This window comes from Pelophylax lessonae, assembly GCF_965119305.1.
Source record: "Pelophylax lessonae genome assembly, chromosome: 1".
Lineage (NCBI taxonomy): Eukaryota > Metazoa > Chordata > Amphibia > Anura > Ranidae > Pelophylax > Pelophylax lessonae.
Window position 1 is genome coordinate 517,706,288 of NC_138768.1, and position 23,291 is coordinate 517,729,578.

Consider the following 23,291-nt stretch of genomic DNA (forward strand, 5'->3'; position numbering starts at 1 on the left):
TCCGTTTTTTGGAACGGAACAGAAGCCTATTTTTTCATCCGTTCAAAAAACGGAAAGGAAGGAAAATCGGATGTCAGCGGTGTCATCCGCTGACATCCGCAATGCCATAGACTTACATTATGTCCGCATATCATCCGCAAACGGATGGGATGATATGCGGACATACGGAGCAGATGACACAAATGTCATCCGCTCCGTGTGAAAAAAAAAGAAAAAGTCCCGCAGCGGAGGAGAAATCCGGAGCGGCCGTGTGAAAGAAGCCTTAATCTCTGGACTGTAGGCATAAGAAAAACATACAGTAGCTCCCAACTGTCCCTGATTTCGAGGGGCTGTCTCTAATTTGGAACAAAATCCCTCTGTCCCTCTTTCCTCCTCATTTGTCCCTCATTTTGGTCTGATCTTTATAGTTCTATAGAAAATGAACCAATTATCTATCAAAAGTGTTTCCCAGTGCTAAACCTTTCATCCAATTTCTAAATTGCGGCATTTGTAAATTTAAAAAGCCAATATAAAGGAATAGTAGTAGTAAAAAAAAAAGCACTTCGGGTTTAACTAATCCTTTTTTTTTTTTCTTTTTGTATAATTCTCTTTTAACCACTTCTGGACTGGAAGATTTTCCCCCTTAACGACCAGGTCATTTTTTGCGATTTGGCTCTGCGTTATTTTAAGGGACAATTGCGTGGTTGTGCAACACTGTAACCAAATAAAATTGATGTACTTTTTTCCCACAAATAGAGCTTTCTTTTGGTGGTATTTGATCCCCTCTGCGATTTTTATTTTTTGTGCTATAAAAAGGAGCGAAAATTCTGAAAAAAAACCCAATATTTTTCACATTCTGCTAAAATTAGATGTTTAGATCTTTTTTTTTTTTTTATTGGGAATGTTATATTATGTAACTGACATTTTTGACACTTTTGGGGGGACCAATAACATTACTACAGTAATCAGTGCTAAAAATATGCACTGTTACTGTAATAATGACACTGGCAGGGAAGGGGTTAACCCAGGGGCGCTCAAAGGGTTAAATGTGAGCCTAGGGGGTGTTTTCTAACTGTGGGGGGATGGGCTTGTGAAATCAATACAGAGACATGTGTTCCTAAATAGGAGGAACACAGGAGCTCTGTATTGATTCCTGAGAGAACAACGGTCTGCTGTGTTTATAACAACAGACTGCCGTTCTCTCTTCACAAGGAGCAATCGCGGGTGCCCGGAGGCAATCGCGGCCGCCAGCCCAGTAGATTGGCTTCCCCACTGGGGAGTTGACGCACGCACGCCCCCAGGATCGCTCCCACCAACCGCCATACAGGTACGGTGATTTGCAGGAACTTGCCGACCTACCTACAGCAGCTTGTTGGTAAGTGGTAAAAGGGCATGACAAGGTGTGTGTCCTATGCCTACATACTTTTGCTAATAGGTGTCCCTCGTTCCCATCTCAAAAAGTTGGGAGGTATGGAGATTTGCCCTTAAAAGTATAAAACAGAGTTTCTGTTGTGTATCCCCTATGCCCTGTTACTTGTTCCCTAGCACATGGGTTCCCAAATTACGGTCCTGCAGTTGTTGCAGAACTACACTTCCCATGAGGCATTGTAAAACTCTGACATTCACATACATGACTAGGCATGATGGGAATTGTAGTTCCTGAACAACTGGAGGGCCATAGTTTGGGAATCCCTGCCCTAGCAGATATTGCTTGCAATATTTTTTTCTGTATGATGGGAGGAGCCTTAAATAACCTTGCAGTGTAACATATGTACTGTAGATTAAAAAAGTTGATCTTTATATGACACCCCTCTGGGTAATCAATGTAAATTTTTGTTGCTGTGAAGAAATAGTTCTTTGTTTCACCAGATTGACTACATACTCATTCTGAATGGGAGGATCTGGTTCATTATTAATCAGCTGATGCTCTTTCTGTGTTCTTATGGGGAAAGCTGCAGTGTGTGCATCCCTAGAAGTGAATAGCGTATCTGCTAGGACTTGCAGATATGGAGAGGCATTGATCTATGGATATAGATTAGATTCCTGGTACACAAATGAGTTTGGGCACCTTGGTCTTCCAACCCCCCCCCCCCCCATGTTGAGTTTTTTTCTGATTAGAGTTACCTAAACTTGTGGATCTATGGTAGTTTAAGATGTTTCCTTTTTTTTCCTCTTTGCCATGTATACAGTCTTTAGATTACTCTGGATATGTTCTGAAATACAGTTAAGGCCGAGACGTTGTATGCTTAAAGTTGGACATAGAGGACGGTTCTCAGTTGACCTGGTAATAGTTAGTATGTTGTTTGCATTTTTTATATTTGATAAAGGGTCCCAAGACAATCTGAGAATCAGATGTTATATTTATATGACGTGCAGGTAATACAGTAGATCTATGGTTTTTAAGAGGTGCCTTTTAATGTTAAGTATGGAGGATGGCTCTCCTAGACTCCTATTAGGTGAGTTCTGTTGCCATAATAAATGTAATGATATGGTTATATGGATTATATGTTTTTTGATTTATGTATAATTCTATTTGGCTTGTAATGTACTCAGCTGTGGACCATGGTGATGGGTCCTTGAGTATTTACTTTATTGTTCCTCCTATATGCCTCCCCATAGCCTAGGAGCATGCATTAACCTCTCCTTGGGAGTATTTGTTTTTGTAAGTATCCTTCTTTTTGGAGAATGTTTCTTGTGAATGTTTTTTTTTTCCTCTCCCCTCCTTCCCACTCCCTGCTTGGATAGCTTTTTGGCTACATTATGGGCCTAATTGTATATTGACATGTGAATATTGAATTTCTCCGTTGCTTGTGCTTATACTTATGTGCATCATTGTATAGTTTATGTTTTTACCTATGCATTATACAAACCCGATTCCAAAAAAGTTGGGACACTGTACAAATTGTGAGTAAAAAAGGAATGGACTAATTTACAAATCTCATAAACTTATATTTTATTCACAATATAATATAGATAACATATCAAATGTTGAAAGTGAGACATTTTGAAATGTCATGCCAAATATTGGCTCATTTTGGATTTCATGAGAGCTACACATTCCAAAAAAGTTGGGACAGGTAGCAATAAGAGGCCGGAAAAGTTAAATGTACATATAAGGAACAACTGGAGGACCAATTTGCAACTTATTAGGTCAATTGGCAACATGATTGGGTATAAAAAGAGCCTCTCAGAGTGGCAGTGTCTCTCAGAAGTCAAGATAGGCAGAACATCACCAATTCCCCTAATGCTGCAGTGAAAATAGTGGAGCAATATCAGAAAGGAGTTTTTTTAGAGAAAAATTGCAAAGAGTTTGAAGTTATCATCATCTACAGTGCATAATATCATCCAAAGATTCAGAGAATCTGGAACAATCTCTGTGCGTAAGGGTCAAGGCTGGAAAACCATATTGGATGCCCATGATCTTCGGGCCCTTAGACGGCACTGCATCACATACAGGAATGCTACTGTAATGGAAATCACAACATGGGCTCAGGAATACTTCCAGAAAACATTGTCGGTGAACACAATCCACCGTGCCATTCGCCGTTGCTGGCTAAAACTCTATAGGACAAAAAAGAAGCCATATCTAAACATGATCCAGAAGCGCAGGCGTTTTCTCTGGGCCAAGGCTCATTTAAAATGGACTGTGGCAAAGTGGAAGTCTGTTCTGTGGTCAGACAAATCAAAATTTGAAGTTCTTTTTGGAAAACTTTGACGCCATGTCATCCGGACTAAAGAGGACAATTACAACCCATTTGTTATCAGCGCTCAGTTCAGAAGCCTGCATCTCTGATGGTATGGGGTTGCATGAGTGCGTGTGGCATGGGCAGCTTACGCATCTGGAAAGGCACCATCAATGCTGAAAGGTATATCCAAGTTCTAGAACAACATATGCTCCCATCCAGACGTCGTCTCTTTCAGGGAAGACCTTGCATTTTCCAACATGACAATGCCAGACCACATACTGCATCAATTACAACATCATGACTGCGTAGAAGAAGGAACCGGGTACTGAAATGGCCAGCCTGCAGTCCAGATCTTTCACCCATAGAAAACATTTGGCGCATCATAAAGAGGAAGATGCGACAAAGAAGACCTAAGACAGTTGAGCAACTAGAAGCCTCTATTAGACAAGAATGGGACAACATTCCTATTCCTAAACTTGAGCAACTTGTCTCCTCAGTCCCCAGACATTTGCAGACTGTTATAAAAAGAAGAGGAGATGCCACACAGTGGTAAACTTATTTTTCCCTTAAAATTATACATTTTCTCAGTTTAAACATTTGATATGTCATCTATGTTGTATTCTGAATAAAATATAGAAATTTGAAACGTCCACATCATTGCATTCTGTTTTTATTCACAATTTTTACAGTGTCTCAACTTTTTTGGAATCGGGTTTGTATTTATATGTATTCTTTTGACTTATAGATCCAATTTTGCACACAAAAGGCATCTGTCAAATGTGAGTATGAACTCTTGAAAAAGTGGTGTAGTCCATAAAACGCATCGACAGTTAATATGGCTTGTGACATTAGCCATTAAACGTTTTCATATTTAAAACAATGCAGTTTCCCTCTGGATAATTTTAGGATGTTGTATAATAAACTATGATCTGGTAAGTTTGTTGTGGTATATAATTGTAATACTTATTGGTCATCCTTGAATGCCCTATATTGTTTATTTTTTCTTCCTGGTAGTGTTAGATGGATTAGCAGATTTAGATGGACTTGACTAACAAACTTAAGCTAAACTCCAGCTAGCACTTTATAAGCAGTTGCAGCAAATTATTGTTTCCTGTTGGGATAAAGGTTTTACATAAATTAACCAGTTCTGAACCGGAAGGATTTGCCCCCTTAATGACCAGGCCATTTTTTGCGATTCAGCAGTGCGTTACTTTAATGGGAAATTGCGCAGTCGTGCAACACTGTCCTGAAATAAAATTGATGTCCTTTTTTCCCTGAAATAGAGCTTTCTTTTGGTGGTATTTTATCACCTGTGCGATTTTTTTTTTTTGCGCTATGAACACAAAAAGAGCGGCAATTCTGAAAAACAACAATACTTTTCACATTCTGCTATATAACATTCCCCAAAAAAATTTAAAAATCTATTTTTTTCATACTTTTAGGCCAATTTGTATTCTGCTATATATTTCTGGTATAAAAAAAAAAAAATCACAATAAGCGAATTTTGATTGGTTTGTGCAAAAGTTATCGCGTCTACAAACTAGGGGAAAGATTTATGTCATTTTTATTTATTTATTGTTTACTAGTAATTACAGCGATCTGCGATTTTTAGTGGGACTGCGACATTGCGGCGGACAAATCGGACCCCTAACTGAACTTTTTGACAGTTTTGGGGGGACCAGGGACATTACTACAATAATCAGTGCTAAAAATATGCACTGTTACTGTAATATTGACATTGGCAGGGAAGGGGTTAACCTAGGGGTGATCAAAGGTTTAAATGTGAACCCAGGGGTGTGTTTACTAACTGTGGGGGGAGGGGCTTGTGAAATGACTATAGAGATCTGGGATCCTATATAGAAGGAGAGAAGAACTCAGCTGTCCGTTCTGCTCTCTTAGCGGGGAGTGATCGCGGGTGCCCAGTGACAATCGGGACCGCCGGCCTCATGCATCGACATCCCCGCTGCCTAGTGGGCTTGGGAGCGCATGCTCGCCCCCAGCACCACACGTGCGACCGTCGTAGTACTACGTCGGTTCGCGCAGCCGAGCCAGCCTGCCGCAGTTAAATTACGGCAGGTTGTCGGTCGGCAAATGGTTAATAAACCATTGTAAGCAACCCTATCAGTGTTAAGTGGTTTATCTCAACCATCTAACTGCAACTTTGTCTGGACAGCCTGTTTTGACAATAACAGTGACAATAAAAGGAAAACGCCTAAAAGAGAAAATGAATGCAAATACCACATCTAAGAATTGTTAGGCTGCAAATTAATACATTTTTGCTTTTGGGCTTAATACCGCTTTCAAGGGACACGGGATCAGAGGAAATTCAGAGACTATCTATATCTAGGTTATACTGCCACCCAAAGGAGGAATTGGATACTGGCAAACAAGAAACGTACTAACCAGTCAGGTATAATAACCCTTCCATTCCCAGCATGCTTTTGTTTTGTAGAAAAGCAGTATCAGGAGTACATCACAACGCAGAGGGGTGGGACCTGTTGTAAGAGAACGTTTGTTGTACAAAGACATGTTCCTGTCAGAAACTGGACAATGGCCAACTGCGCATGCACGTTCGCGGGTACGCGAACGTACGTTAGACATTGGCGCCAAAAGGACTATTTAAACCCAGCCATTGCACTGCTCTAGTGCTGCTTTGTCTTCAGCCTTGGATACCTGTTATCTGTTTACCTGCATCTTGTTCCTAGTTCCAGACCCGGCTTGTCCTGACGATTCTCTGATCTCCACCTGCACCAACCTTGGCTTGTCCTGTGACCTCTCTTCCTGTCTGCTCCTACTGGCTTCTACGTTACCGATTGGTTCCTGACCCGGCTTGTCTTACCATGCTTCTGTCATTCCCAGATCCGTCCATCCTGCATAGGAAGCTCCTCCTGTTACCCAGGAACCCCTGCTTCCAGCACCTGCTGCCTGCTCAACACCCTGGTCATCGGACTTCTCTGGCAACCTTCACCAGTAGCCATCGTCCGCTCCAAGCAAGTCTCCAGGCGCTCGTGCTACTCTACACTCAGGTGTCCCCTGTCTGCACTATCAGGAGTCCTAAGTCGGAGGTGTAAGGGAGGCCTTACTCACAGTGTCAGGCTCATCTCCAGGTACGTGATACCTGTGTAACTTAATGAACTGAAGAGACTGATTTTTTGGTAAGTACAACTTACTCTATCCAGAAGCAATTTAGAGACATACGTAAACCACAAATGCAGTCCAACAGAGGGGTGGGCAACATCAGGAAGACATTACCAAGCCTACATAACCACACTGCAAAAACCAGGGACCATACAGAGGGTCAGATTCAAAATGTTTTGGTTGAGGTAAAAGGCAGAAACTACCATAGGAAAGAGGAGGTTTTCTAGACAACCTTCTCCCAGTCTAAGATCAGAAACAGTTCTTTACAAGACGAGGATGCTAGCCCAGAAATACACTTTCCAGAGATGATGACAACAAGAAAAACAACCTTATGCATACGAGATGAAAAGGGAAGTTGGTTGCCGGTGGCCAATTCCTCCTGTACGTGGCAGTATAACCCAGTTGTCTTTAAAATGGAACTTTAGGCTAAAAAAATACAAAAAATAGGGCAAACAGGCAGGAATTTTAATGCAAAAGAGACATGCTTTTTCTCTTCTGCATGTCCCCCCATGTATAGTGAACTGCACATGTGCAGCTCACTGTACAAATTCGGCATTGCCGAATCTCACTGATCCCCCAAACGTGGTAGTGATGTCATCCCCACCTGGCCAATAAAAGCCATTGAGACTTGGAGGTCAGCCACTTGAAGATGCCAGCGGCCAGGTGGAGAGCTCTGGGACCCTGCATCGCTGGAGCTGTAGGGGTTATAGTTCCCCTTTAAAGTACTTCTGATCCTATGTCCCTTAGTAAACGATAAAGCAAAATATTTTCTGTTTTTTGTGTATATTTTTATATAGAATGCAAACAAAAAAAAAATATGTTCGTTTTTCAGCCAGGCTTCCAGAGGGAGTCAAAATGACCTACAGTTAAGACCATAAAATAATGAGCATTTTTAAAGCTGTATTGTTGGAGCCCCTTGACTGCATTGACTATTTTCTGAAAAAAAGGTGAACTTACAGTAGCCTTTAATTAGTTGAGCTCCAGAGCCTTTTTTCCATTTCAGCCTTCAGTTTAACAATTTTAATACTTAAAATTCAGAAAAGATATACATTTTTTGAGAAAAAAAAGCTTTCTTTTGGATGTTTTGAATAATGGAAACAATAAACCACAACCAACTATTCTGCTTATTGACCTCACCCACAAATATCCCTCATGTGACGCACATGCCATAATTTACTTACAATGTTAGGGTGTGACAGGCGGAGCAGCACTCCAATTTCAGTCCTTACAATTTTTTTGTCAATCTAAAAAAGTCACAAATTGGGGGAAAAAAAAAATGTTTAGGGAACTATGAAAAGGTGTATCCATTTTAAATAAAACTCATGTAATATTCCTGGGTCAGAAGCGGTACAGAATGCAAATACACAGGAGAACATGTCTCAAAGATCCTTGTGTCTAAATGCATAATCATTTAGGACTCATGTACGCTGCTGCTGATAAACGGACGTTTAGGAGCAGTTGGGTGTTTCTTTCAGCAGCCCCTGAACTCTCCTCGATGTTATCTTATCTGTCCATGAACACTGAGCCATTTATACTCTTTTAGAGGCAGTTGAGTTTAGTGGCAGACGAAATTGTATTGGCATTTGAAACACCAAATACTTGTAACAGCGTGCAAATGGGTCTAAACGCGGTAACTCGCGTTTATAAGCGTTTTGTTGATAGATGTTTTCAATGGGGATTCATTTCGGACCACTTTACAATGTAAAAACGCCTCAAAATGCAAAAGCCCCTAAACCGGCATAAACGTGGCAAAACTGACGTTTTTTAACCATCGGTTACTAGCTGTCAAGTTTCAGCATTCAGGACAGGAGAGGTTTTAAAATGTCCCGTGTACATGAAGCCTAATTCAGATAACAACTGCTATTTGGTGATATATGGGATATAATTAACATTAATGACATTTAGCAATATATTTTGTGCCAAAAAACTATAGAATCAACTGGTATACTGCAATCTTACTTGCCATCTGTGTAGGGTTCTTTGCTTTACCTGTATGCCTACTGCCTCCTAAATTTCTTAACAAAGGAAAAGTTTATTCCCCGTCCAGCTGGGTGCTGCTTTCAATGTTATCATTGACTCCAAGTTGGCTCACCCCAGTGTATGCCCAGGTATGCTCATGGGCAGGAAGCTCAAGCAGCACTGCTTCTCTTCTGCCTTCATAGGTGTGCACACAGGGTGTGCCGGATGTGCCTGGACACACCCTAATCACCTCATGCGTATTAGCATTATTGCTCTGTGTGCCAGCGGGAAGATAGGAAAGATCTCTTTCTTACCGGCACTGCCATAAGAGAAGGGCTCAATACAACAAAAAAATCCAGCAGTAGCACTGCAGCACCTGTACTGTGAGAAATCCCAAACCAAATTGATGCAGCTGTCAAGATAAGTACTGATAACCATCAAACAAGCAACTAAAAAGGGAGAACAGGGCTGTCCGGATGTTGGTATTATCAGGATGCTGATAAATAAGCCGATGGCTATAAGAGACCATTCACTGGAAAATGTCAAAGTTAAAATACAATTGAAGTCAATAAAGCCAATAAAAGCTGTTGCATTACGTGGTGACGTCACGCGGTGAGCACCAGTGGGCCCGGCTCCCACTTGTATACGGCTCCATCCACAGGCGTTTGGCTACATTTCACCGAGTGGACCCAGCAGTCATTACCGATCATCATCGGAATATACCGGTCTGGTACAGCAACAGCTTTTATTGGCTTTATTGACTTCAATTACATTTTAACTTTGATATTTTCCAATAAATGGTCTCTTATATCGATCGGCATGTGTTTATCAGCATCCTGATAATACCAACATCCGGACAGCGCTGTTCTCCCCTTTTGGTTGCTTAAGAGAAGGGCTTACCCACTTCTCTTTCACTGTGCCAGCAGGGACATCAATGTGTCGGGACCATATATTTACTGTATGTAAACACACACACACGTGTTTTTGAGCTTTAGGATGCACACCCTAATGCAATAGGCTGCGCAAACCTATGTCTGCCTTCATTTATCAGAGTTTAATAGCAAAAACACTTCACTAATCATAATGTTTCTCTCATACACCAGCAATAAGTATCGCTGCTCTGTAAAATTTAGAGATTTCGGATAGCTTAGGCCAAGGGATTATGGTAAATGGGCTGAAAGTTGCAGACAAGTAATTGCTTCTTTGATGCACAGTTCACAACATACAATTTTCAGAGCAGTCATTGTTAAACTTCAGTGCAGTATAGATATACTGTATGTATCTACTGTATGTATGTAATGACATAAGCTGTCATTTCAGCAATTATGTTTTTGCTTTAGAAAATCTGCCCATCCAACTGTGTAAACTTTTCCCAGGGGAACTTAATCCTGTAAATGATTATTATACACATTTAGAGAAGTAATACATTATTATTATAAATGCCGCTGACTCCTGTAAAAGAAAATATTACATTTCTTGCTCTGCCTCAGCTGTTGGCTATAGAATAAAAAGTATGCAAGTAGGGTGGTTTGTTTGGGAGATAAGTTAACACAAAATTACTAGAAACAGGCTGTAGTTTCAACCAGAGACACTCTGGAAAAAATGCTATATCCATGGCTGCTGATAGGGAGGTGCAAGTTGCCCTACTGTACTAGACCCCACTGCTGACCCTATGGGGCCTACAGAATCCACCATACCTGGCGGGAGTGGGGGAACAAGAGTGACGGGTATGTTCAGGCAGAGCCCAAAGCGCAGGAAGTTTGGAGCTACGAGCCCCATAAAGCACAGGGAAGGGGGTGCAGAGTGATGTGTATATTGGGAGTGCAGGTAATGGGAGCGACAGAGGGTCACAGAGCATGCAGAGTGCAGGTAATGCAGGAGATACAGAGTGGGGGTAGTGGGAGGTGAAGGGGATGCAAAATTAGTGAGGGGGTGCATGAATGCAGAGTGAGGTGTAATGGGGAATGCAGGGGTTAAACATTTGGGCTACTGGAGGATGCAGGGCATGCAGGTTAATGTGTAACGAGGGGTGCAAATTGAGGAGTAGTGGGGGATATGTAGTGCAGGGAGTGCTGAATATAGAGTGTGGGGAAATGGGGTATTCAGGGTACAATTAATTCAGGGGATACACAGTTTACAGTGCATCCGGAAAGTATTCATAGCTCTTCACTTTTTCCACATTTTATTATGTTACAGCCTTATTCCAAAATGGATTAAATTCATTATTTTCCTCAAAATTCTACTAACAATACCACCCCATAATGACAATGTGAAAGAAATATTTGCATATTTATTAACAATAAAAAGTCAGTGTAGTCACAGCCTTTGCTCAATACGTTGTTGAAGCACCTTTGGCACCAATTACAGCCTCAAGTCTTTTTGAGTATGATGCCACAAGCTTGGTACACCTATTTTTGGTCAGTTTCTTCCATTCTTCTTTGCAGAATCAATCAATCAAGCTCTATCAGGTTGGATAGGGAGCGTCGGTGCACAGCCATTTTCAGATCTCTCCAGAGATGTTCAATCGAATTCAAGTTTAGACTCTGTCTGGGCCACTCAAGGACATTCACAGAGTTGTCCTGTAGCTGTGTGCTTAGGGTTGTTGTTCTATTGGAAGATCAACCGTCGCCCCAGTCTGAGGTCCAGAGCACTCTGGAGCAAGTTTTTATCAAGGATGCTCTGTACTTTGCTGCATTCCTCTTTCCCTCAATCCTGACTAGTCTCCCAGTTCCTGCCACTGAAAAAAAATCCCCCCAACATGATGCTGCCACCACCATGCTTCACTGTAGACATGGTATTGGCCAGGTGATAATCAGTGTCTGGTTTCCTCCAGACATAATGCTTGCCATTCAGGCCAAAGAGTTCAATGTTTGTTTCATTAGACCAGAGAATTTTGTTTCTCATGGGTCTGGGAATCCTTCAGGTGCCTTTTGGCATACTCCAGGTGGGCAGTCATGTGCCTTTTACTGAGGAGGGGCTTCCATCTGGCCACTCTACCATACAGGCCGGATTCATGAAGTTCTGCAGAGATGGTTGTTCTTCTGGAAGGTTCTCCTCTCTACAGAGAAACGCTGGAACGCTGCTCTTGGCTCTGCCAGAGTGACCATCGGGTTCTTGGTCACCTCCCTGACTAAGGCCCTTCTCCCCTGATTGCTCAGTTTGGCTGGGCGGCCTGCTCTAGGAAGAGTCCTGATGGTTCCAAACTTCTTCCATATACGGAAGATGGAGACCACTGTGCTCATTGGGACCTTTAATTTTGTAGAAAATGTTCTGTACTCTTCCCCAGATCTGTACCTCGATACAATCTTTGAAAACGCACACTTGTATAAAGTACTCAAAACCCATACTTGAGTAAAAGTACAAGTGCTCGATCAAAAATGGACTTGAGTAGAAGTGGAGGTGCTCTATCAAAAAGTGACTTGAGTAGAAGTACTAAAGTATTCAACATTTTGTAGTTTTTTTTTTTAATTTTGCTACTCAAGTACTGAAAGTAAAAGTACCAGTAGTTTTTTAAAAAAAATTGCTACTCAAGTACTGAAAGTAAAAGTACAAGTACTGTGTTATGTAGTTATTAAAGAAAGAAGTCAAAAGTTTGAACATCATATTGTTTTTTATTATTTCAAATGATTAACCTAAAGGACAATCACAATTCCTTTGGCTGTAACTTTTTGTAAACTAAAACAGATAAAGTATGTCCCTCCCTTTCTTTCCCCTTTAAAGCATCCCTCCTTCTCTTCCCTGCATGTTTTTTTTTCTCCACAGCTTATTGGTGCACAAAATCATATATAAACCAATGTGATATACAACAATATATTCCAATAATGAAATGAAGGAAGACTGTATGAAATCAAAGTCAATAAAAAGTCCATATATATAATGCCATAATGCCATAATACCATATATATGTGACAAAACAAGATGAATATATTTTCAAAGGTGCAGGAATCAAACAGGTGCTATTCCAAATAATAGGTGCAGACTCCCACCACCTTGTGGATTTCCCCCTTACCCGGCGGATGAAGGTAAGTGCAAAATAATATCCAAATAGACTCTTCCAGTGAAACAAAACTGCAAAACCTGTGCTCTCAACTTCCAGTGAAAAAAGAAAAATCAGCCTCTTAGAAAAAAGGTGTATGTACGCTTGTGACTTTCCTTGGTTGGGGGAGGTTCTCTTTCCGCTTAACAGCAGATATGTAGACCATTTTATTTATACATACAGTAGCATTTATTTTCATATGCGCTGATTTACACATGACATTATACACATTTTTTTGAACTTCATGAAACCTGCCATCTACTGTTCTGGCAGTGGTAATTTTTATAATAGTAACGAGTAACCATGCAGCACAAAAAAAAAAAATATCAGAGTAGAAGTATTGAAATCATTGAAAAAATGTAGTGAAGTAAAAGTGGAAGTAGGAGAAAAAAATTCTACTCTAGGAAAGTACTGATACCACCTTTCGGTACTTAAGTACAGTAGTGAAGTAGTTCTACTTAGTTACTATACATCTCTGGGGGGGGGGGGCGAAATGTGTTGCCGTATTTCCGGTGCGGCAGAGCCATTGACGTCACTTCCTGGTAGCCGTGGAATGCATGCGCAAGCGTTCCCGGAACATTGTGAGACGGTGTTAGCTCTGTTTTTCATTATATGCAGTACCATCATTTACTTCATGTAAGTAAGTTTCTCTATTTTAATAAATCTTTTTCACCTACTGACTTCACTATGTGGTCCATTCCGTCCTTCTGAGTTTACCAGTCGGCTTAAAGGGGCCATAATACTAGAGTTATAGCCTGGAGGAATCAGACTTCAAAGAAGGAGGAGGGTCCATCATTTCTGGTGAGTGAGGTTCTTGGAGTGGTTTTGAAACACCTTGCACTGGATATTGGAGCACTTTAGCACTTCAGCACCTTTTTGCTTGTAGCATCATCAGCACTTTTTTCACCTATATTGGACTGTTTTTTTGCACATTAATTGGACTTTTATGGTATCAGCTATATATTTTTTTGAATTTTACATTTATTAGCACTTGTGCACTTTCATTCACTGAATAATTATTTATCACATAATGAATTATATATATTTTTTTAAATATCCATTTATTAACACTTGTGCACTTTATTCATGGATTATTGTTTATCACATATTTATTTAATAGTTTTATACAAGAGAGTTGTTATTATTTTCTGCAAGTGTTGTTTTTTCTTGATTATTTTATTTAGCCTTTCAAAATAATGTCCACTCAACTACATTTACCACAGGTGGACTCCAATTAAGTTGTAGAAACATCTCAAGGATGATCAGCAGAAACAATGATGCACCTGAGCCTAATTTTAAGTGTCATGGCAAAGGCTTTGAATACTTATGTACATGTGATTTTTTAAATGTTTAATACATTTGCAAAGATTTAAAACAAACTTCTTTCACGTTGTCATTATGGGGTATTGTTTGTAGAATTTTGAGAAAAATAATTAATTTATTCCATTTTGGAATAAGGCTGTAACATAACAAAATGTGAAAAAAGTAAAGCGCTGTTAATACTTTCCAGATGCACTGTAGGAAGTGGTAGGTGGAGAATGTGGGGTAGTAAGGATGTGGGGGGTGCAGAGTGAGGTGTAATGGCTAATGCAGGGGATGCAGAGTGAGGTACCATGAAGGTACAGAGTAGTGGGGGACTCAGGGGTACAGTTTGAAGTGTACAGGGGGATGCAGGGGTGCAGAATGTGGGGTACTGGGAATGCATGGGCAGTGAATAGAAAGATGCTGGGGGAGGGTGCTCTGTCAAGCAGGCTAACGGGGCCCTGTAATTTCTAATGGTGACCCTGGCTGCAAGAATTAATGAGAATTTTATACACTGCTCAAAAAAAATTAAAGGAATAACGCATCAGATCTCAATTGGGAAAAATATCATGCTGGATATCTATACTGACATGGACTGGGTAAGGTGTTAGGAATAAAAGGATGCCACAACGTTTGATGGAAATGAAAATTATCAACCTACAGAGGCTGAATTCAAAGACACCCCTAAAATCAAAGTGAAAAAATTATGCAGGAGGCTAGTCCATTTTGCCGAAATTTCATTGCAGCAACTCAAATGGTACTCAGTAGTTTGTATTGCCCCCACGTGCTCGTATGCAAGCCTGAAAACTTCAGGACATGCGCCTAATGAGACAACGGATGGTGTCCTTGGGTATCGAATGGACTGAAACATAATGTCCCAGAGATGTTCTATTGGATTTAGGTCAAGTGACCGTGGGGGCCATTCAATGGTATTGATTCCTTCATTCTCCAGGAACTGGCTACATACACTCGCCACATGAGGCTAGGCAATGACGTGCACCAGGAGGAACCCAGGACCCACTGCACCAGCGTAGGGTCTGACAATGGGTCCAAGGATTTCATCCCAATACCTAAGGGTACCATTGGCTAGCCTGTAGAGGTCTGTGTGTCCCTCCATGGATATGCCTCCCCAGACAATCATTGACCCACCTCCAAACCGGTCATGCTGAGCTATTTTATAGGCAGCATAACGTTCACCACCGCTTCTCCAGACCCTTTCACGTCTGTCATATGTGCTCAGGGTGAACCTGCTTTCATCTGTAAAAAGCACAGAGCGTCAGTGGTGGATCTGCCAGTTCTGATGTGTTCAAGCTCCACAGTCCCGGGCAGCGAGCACAGGGCCCACTAGAGAATATTGGGCCCTCAGGCTGCCCTTATGAAGTCTGTTTCTGATTGTTTGGTCAGAGATATTCACACCAGTGGCCTGCTGGAGAGGTCATTTTGTAGGGCTCTGGCAGTGCTCATCCTGTTCTTCCTTGCACAAAGGAGCCGATACCAGTCCTGCTGATGGGTTAAGGACCTTCTACAGCCCTATCCAGCTCTCCTAGAGTAACTGCCTGTCTCCTGGAATCTCTTCCATGCTCTTGAGACTGTGGTGGGCGTGGGAGACACAGCAAACCTACCGGCAATGGTATTGATGTGCCATCCTGCAGGAGTTGGACTGCCTGTGCAACCTCTTTAGGGTCCAGGCATCGTCTCCTGCTACCAGTAGTGACACTGACCCTAGCCAAATGCAAAACTAATGAAAAACAGTCAAAAAAGATGAGTAGAGAAAACAAATGTTAGTGGCCTCCACCTGTGAAACCATTCCTGTTTAGGAGGTTGTCTCATTGTTGCCCATCTACTGCACCTGTTGTCAATTTAATTAAAACCAAATCAGCCGAAACTGATTAACAACCCTCTCTGCTACTTAACTGACCAGATCAATATCCCAGGAGTTTAACCACTTGCCGACTGCCTAACGCCGATCTACGTCGGCAGTCAGTCCCTCACAGGCAAAGCGACGTAGGTCTACGTCGCTAGCCTGTGAGGCTCTAGGGAGCAAGCGCGCGCCGCCGGAGGCGCGCGCCGGCTCCCGCTCGCTCACGGACCCCCTCCCGCGCGTGTGCCTGGCGGACCCGATGTCCGCCGGGCACTCGTGATCGTCCGTTAGAGCGGGAGAAAGGCAGGCGGCTAATGTAAACACAGCCGCCTGTCATTCTCCCCTGTGTAAGAATGGAGATCACAGGGTTCTGCTATGTAGGACCGTTGATCTCTGTTCTTACACCAGTAGCCACATCCAATCACAGTAAGAATCACGCCCCTAGGGACACACTTAACCCCTCCCTCTCAAATAAAGTTAACCCCTTCCATTCCAGTGTCATTTTTACAGTAACAGTGCATATGTATAGCACTGATTACTCTAGTAATGTCACTGGTAACCCCAAAAATTTCAGCCAAGGGTCCGATCTGTCCGCCGCAATGTCCCAGTCCCGCAAAAAAAATTGCAGATCGCTGCCATTACTCGTTAAAAAAAAAACAACAAAAATGACAAAAATCTTTCCCTTAGTTAGTAAACGCAATAACTTTTGCGCAAACCAATCAAAATACGCTTTTTGCGATTTTTTTTACCAAACATAGGTAGCATAAAACAAATTGGCCTAAAATGTTAAAAAAATTTAGATTTTTAAATTTTTTTGGGGAATTTCATATAAAAAAATGTGAAAAATATTTATTTTTGCAAAATTGACACTATTTTTTTGTTTATAGCGCATGATCAAAAAATCACACAGGTGATCAAATACCACCAAAAGAAAGCTCTGTTTGTGGGGAAAAAAAGGGCGTCAAATTTGTTTAGGTAGATTTGTCTGTTAAAGTAACGCAGTGCCGAATCGCAAAATAGGCCCTGGTCAGGAAGGGGGTAAAATCTTCTGGGGCTTAAGTGGTTAATTGACTTGATGCTATACTCTGTTGTAAAAGTGTTCCTTTAAGTTTTTTTTTGAGCAGTGTATAATTGCAAAGGAACAGGCTTGTCAACGAAAACTGTGGCTTATATTTGCATAGTATCCAGGGATTTGGTTATTTCAGAGAGCTAAAGATAATCAGAAGTTGTGCATACTATATACACCTGCTCTTAGGACCTTGTGAGCCTACAAATTTCAAAGAAAACCTATGGATAAAAAAGTGAAAGAAATGACATAATGCAGACAACATAATTTGCCAGTACAAACAACAAGTAATTCAAAAAGGTCCGCTACAATCTTTTTGAGAGCAGCCCAAACCAGCATGTTCTAGATCCAACAATCCAGTTCTTTCAGCCTTACCATTCTTTTTAGAAGTGAAGGGGCATTATGAAATCGGATTTATGGGTTGTGCCAATTCACTCGCTAGTAAACAATTAGTATATCAGTTGGCTCCTGGGATACTTTTCTGGTGCCACATTGATGTAGTACATTCTTCAACTTAGTGCTACAGGTTTACTGTAATATCTCTTTTGTTAAGATTCTTTTTTAGTAATGGTGTTGCGATCATTACAGATTTGCAGTGTTTCTTTTTGACCTCATTAACTAGAATGCATATGTCCAGATGTCCTAACAAGACTGTTATGCAACAAGCAGACTTTGGTGTGGACCCGGGTGCCTAAACTGTGGCCAGAGACCCACAGCAACCCCTTTGGCAGTTATTGTTTAGCACTTGGGGCTCCTACAGACAGTGGCTTGTGTTTTCCTACTCAAGACAATTGAAAAAAGATGCTCTTTAGACTGGTTACTAGTAGGTAAATAGTTTGGTTTCTTTCTGTTTTTATTTCATATCTTTCATAATTGATTTTGCTAACGCCAATGTCAAAATGTAGTATAAGCAGTACCGGGACAAGGACATCTAGAGCCCAGGGCAAACATGCCAAATTGCCCCCCATCCAACATGAATGATCATTAAGTATCAGCAAAAATCCCCTTCCCCCAGAGAAAATTGAGCACTAATCTGCATGCTTACCCGCTAAGCATAAATTCCCCCTCTCCCATTACAAATCCACCCTCTGCTGAAATCCTCTTCCCATCATGAATCCTTGTCCCCCCCCCAACCCCCCCAGCTCAAATTCTCTCATTCCCCATATGCCCTCAGCACAAATCCCAACACAAATCACCTCCCCCCAACCTTCTTGTGGTACCCCCACACCTCACATGATATGACAGTGCCCAGGGCATCTGATCCTCCTGCCCACCCCTTGCCCTGGCCCTGGGTATAAGTAATATTTAAGAGGGCCTTAGGGAGCACAAATGTGGATCTTAAGCAGTCTCATGTAATCTGCCTCTAGTCTAAGCATATTCCCAGTTTCCAACAACTCCTACAGCATGTTGCCATCCCTGACTATGACCATCTCCTGTAGCATGTCTGCAGTCTTTGACCATCATCTGTTGCAGGTCTATAGTCTCTGAAATTGTTCTGTAGCATTACATTCACTAAAAATTATGTGCGGTAATTTGGTGTTATTAGGGATCGCACTTTGAGGCCCCCTGTCGTGACAATTGGGCACCTTTAATGTAAAACATAAACAAAACATATTATTGCGCAGGTATACAGACTAAATATAAAAGTCCAAGCTGCTGGTAACAACACAACAGGACCAATTGTAATAAACGTGAAACAATAACAAATCTTGCTGTGCTAAACATGGATATTGAGTAAATAAGTGTCCACAAAGTGTGATCAACTAATGCTGTTCCAAATAGTGCAGGTGAATTCCTTGATGAACATCCAATAACAGTGAGTGTAATTGATGTGTGTTTTGATCACCCAAGTGCACCTCCACCGATATTGATATAAAATGCCTCCTTACCAGAGGTCTAGACTTAATTATAAGAATCTAGACAGGCATGATATGCAAGAGTAGAAGATCCAATCAGCTTCCCCTATTATATTGCAGGTGGTGGTACTGTCATAGCTGATGGTAAAGTTTAATCCATAGTAGGGCCCACGAAGGAAAGATAAAACAGCCACAGTTTATTTAACCACTTTAGCCCCGGAGGATTTGGCTGCTCAATTACCAGGCCCTATTTTGCGATTCGACACTGCGTTACTTTAACAGACAATTGCGCGGTCGTGCCATGCTGTACCCAAACGAAATTGACTTCTTTTTTTCCCCACAAATAGAGCTTTCATTTGGTGGTATTTGATTACCTGTGCGATTTTTATTTTTTGGGCTATAAACAAAAAAATAGCAACAATTTTGAAAAAATTACAATATTTTTCCACATTCTTTTATATGAAATTCTGAAAAAAAAAATGTAAAAATCACATTTTTTTTTAACATTTTAGGCCAATTTGTTTTCTGCTACATATTTTTGTTAAAAAAATCGCAATAAGCGTATTTTGATTGGTTTGCGCAAAAGTTATTGCGTTTACTAACTACGGGAAAGATTTATGTAATTTTTTATTGTTTTTTTTTTACTAGTAATGGCGGCGATCTGCGTTTTTTTTGTGGGACTGCGACATTGCGGCGCACAGATCGGACCCCTAACTGACATTTTTGACACTTTTGGGGTACCAGTGACATTACTACAGTAATCAGTGCTATAAATATGCACTGTTACTGTAATAATGACACTGCCAGGGAAGGGGTTAACAGTACTGGTGATCAATGGTTTAAATGTGTCCTTAGGGGCGTGATTCTAACTGTCAAGGGGCGTGGCTTGTGAAGTAATCACAGAGACATGCGATCCTATATAGCAGGATCACATAGACTCTGTGATTACCGTACTTCCGGGAGAATGGCAGACGGCTGTGTTTACATCTGCCATCTGTCCTTCTCTGTCAGCTGCGGCAGATCGCGGGTGGCCGGCGGCCATCGGAGCCGCCGGTCACACGCACTGGCTCCCCAGCTAACGCGCGCTCGCCCCCTAGAGTCTCCTGAGCGAGCGACATAGTAAAACGTCGCTTTGCCCAGGAGCGGCTGCCTGCTGCAGTAAAACTAAATTAAATGAATCAGTGCTAAACACTTACAGAAAGCCGGTATAAAACGAACATTAATAGATCCAAGACATCCTAGAAGTCGAATGACCAGTATGCAGGGCTGGCGTGCGTGGTACATGCGTTTCATTAGAATTAACGTCACCTGGGGCATCATGTTCTGACGCGTTTCGTTAGAAAGGAATTCACCTGCACTATTTGGGAGCAGCACTAGTTGTTCACACTTTATGGACACTTGTTTATTCAATATCTATGTTAAGCGTGGCAACATTTTTTATTATTTCACCTTTAATGTAGACAATGCATGCTATTAGAAAACGGCGTTAGTGCATAACAAATCATACTACAACCATGTACAAATACTGATATATGTATACTGATATGTGTTTAGGCAATGGTGCTATATCCACACGTACTTACAGTCTTTTTAATAATTTTTGCAGCATAAGGTTTTTGTGCCCCTTTCTCCTCACATCTGAAAACAGCAGAAGTGGCTCCCCTGTTTAGAAGAATTGAGAATGCTTTCTTTTAATCAATCCATATATTTTCTAATTACAATACAAAAGTTTTAGAAACATAATTCACAGTATATTCCTTGTTCTATGCAACACTTAAGCCTGGTACACACTAATTGTTTTTTTTTTTTCATTTAACCCAGTACAGCCGGTCTGAGTTGCTGTACTAACAATCCGATGTTGGTACAGTGATCTCCCCTGCTGAGCTTCTGTGTTCTGACAGGGGGATGGCCCCCCTGTCAGAACACTTTGATCAGCGCTCTCAGCCACTGGTTTTCCAGCATGCTGGTCCGACAGAAGCCGGCTGACATGCATGGTTTTTATTGAACCAGCCGATGTCTTCCAGCATTTGGCCCATATGTACTAGGCATTACCCCCAGTAGGTATTTCTACTTACCCATTTTACAAGGAGGGTGTTATTATATTCTGACAGAGTAAGTAAGTGCGGGCTTATTTTATTCGATATTTTTACAATAACATATGTACTTTAAGGTTGTACATCCCCCTGCTATGGTACCACCCTGTGTATTTTACACACATAATTATTATCAGAGCAACTAACATAATTTTTCTAATTTTCAGAGTTGAATTGTATACAACTAGGTCCAACCAAGGCCAGGCAGGGCCATATGAAATCAAATCATGAAATGTAAATAAAATATTTTTATATTTCTGTCCATAACACATTAAACAATGTTCCTTTTAATACATTATAGGCCCGCAGGGATATGCAAACTGTGGCCCTCCAGATGTTGCAAAACTACAAGTCCCATCATGCCCCTGCCTCTGGGTGTCATGCTTGTGGCTGTCATTCTTGCTATCCCTCATGGGATGTGTAGTTCTGCAACAGCTGGAGGGCCACAGTTTGTATATCCCTGTTATAGGGTAATTCATTAAGTGTTTCTCAGACACTTTTACAATTCCTTTGCATTAAAATTGTCTGCGTTTGTGACAGAATAATGTACCTCATGAGAACAGATACACGATTCTGTCTTAGGAGGTGACAGCACTGAGGCTGGAGTGTCCATTCATTGCAGCTCAATATTACTGAGCTCCCTCCCCAGCTACTACACCTATCACACAGACAGGTAGATGTTTTGTAGTGTAGTGGTTGCAGCCTGTTGGAGAACTGAGAAACTATTTCCTCATCAGTACCACTTTGCTTCTGATTGACCGCACTGTGGCTGTGGAGTTAAGTGGGTTGAGATTGATACCTCCAATGTGACTCGTCATTGCCCAAATATGTGCATTGTCTTATTTGGGTTATGACAACAGTCAGTATCTTGAGCCCATTTTTTTACATTTGGCTGAATAGAGCTGGGGACATAGCCATGTGCAGGGAAGCTGTCACATTCATGAAAGCTTCCCTGCACAGACATGACCAACTCTAAGCATTGACATCTATCTGTAGACCATCTCAGAAGTGGTATCAATTATTACCAGTTACCTAATTGGCAAACTGGCAGTAAATCTTTTTGAATCTGTCACGACCATAGCTAAAGTTTCTTAGAGTGGCGGTAGTAGCCAGTAGGCACTACCTGAATTTGTTGCACGCATTGGTACTGAAACTGCTTCAAATGCTTGTCTGAATTGTAATCCTGGGTCATATAGTTTAAAAGGGACTTAGCATCTACAGAATAAGTCCATGACCCAGGATTACAATTACACATTTTTATTGTTATTTATTTTTCTTTAATTCAGAAATTCTAATAGATTCTTAATGTATTCAATATATGCATATATTGCCTATTTAAATGAATAATGACTTATTATGGCTAATGGAGATATGCACGCTAAATAAACAGATACATTCTATGATGCTTTGAAACTTCTTATAATTGGAAATGTTGCAGAGAATCCAACTAATGAAGCATGTAATCCCTTTTGTCAGTATGTAGATTAATATTCTGAATCCTGTATTACTAATGCTCTGCTGTCCTATATTTCTACTCCTGAAATACAGAAATTTAACACCACTTTTAATTCTATGATGGTTATCATATTATTAAAAGAAAATTCCAGAAAGGAAAAAATGACTTACTTTAACAAGTTTGTGTCCTTTGCATTTACAATATAATCTACAGCAAGGGTGTCAAACTCAACTTAATCGCGGGCCGCATCAGCATTATAGTTGCCCTCAAAGGGCCGGTTATATCTGTAAGATTAGATGTCCAGAGCACCCCACACCCCCTTACACCCTTACATGAGATGTCAAGAGCCCCCCACCATCATAAGTCAAGAGTCACCCACCCTTCCTTACATCACAATGCACCCCCTTACCTTGTGGTACTGCCAGGAAGAAGATGCGGGTGGATCTGGGAAGAAGAAAGTGCAAGGTCTAGAGGAGGACCACAGGAGGGCTGGAGTCAGCTTCCAGAGTCTGCTGAATGCTGAGACCAGGAGAGGCAGAGACAAGGTGGTGTTGTGGCTGCTCAGAGAGGTGCAGGATCTGTAGGAGGAGTTCTGCCCTCCTCTCTGCTGCAGACTGCTGAGAAGGGTGGGCTGGGCAAAGACAAGCCTTTCTTCAGCAGCACAGAGAAGCCCAGGCATTGGCAAAGGAGTTCTGTCCTCTCTGTTGCCGACTATTGAGAAAAGGTGGGGGCAGAGACAAGGGGGGTGCCACAGCTGCAGGAGAGGTGCGAAGGCCACAAGAAATGGCCTGGGGGGCCGCAATCGGCCCGCTGGCCTTGTGTTTGACACCTGTGAGCTACAGCAACTCTCTAATGAAAG

General features: G+C 41.5%; 1 protein-coding gene across 2 annotated transcripts in view; it reads right to left on the reverse strand.

The window, feature by feature from the left end:
• Nucleotides 1-23,291, reverse strand: part of LOC309548407 (calcium/calmodulin-dependent protein kinase type IV-like) — a 150,498-nt gene that overhangs the window by 73,748 nt on the left and 53,459 nt on the right. For both annotated transcript variants that reach the window (XM_082248347.1, XM_082248346.1), the window contains exons 3-4: nt 20,467-20,545; nt 7,985-8,047 (exon numbers count right to left, since the gene is read on the reverse strand). In XM_082248347.1, coding sequence (XP_082104473.1) covers nt 7,985-8,047; nt 20,467-20,545 — 142 coding nt within the window. The remainder of the gene's footprint in view (nt 1-7,984; nt 8,048-20,466; nt 20,546-23,291) is intronic.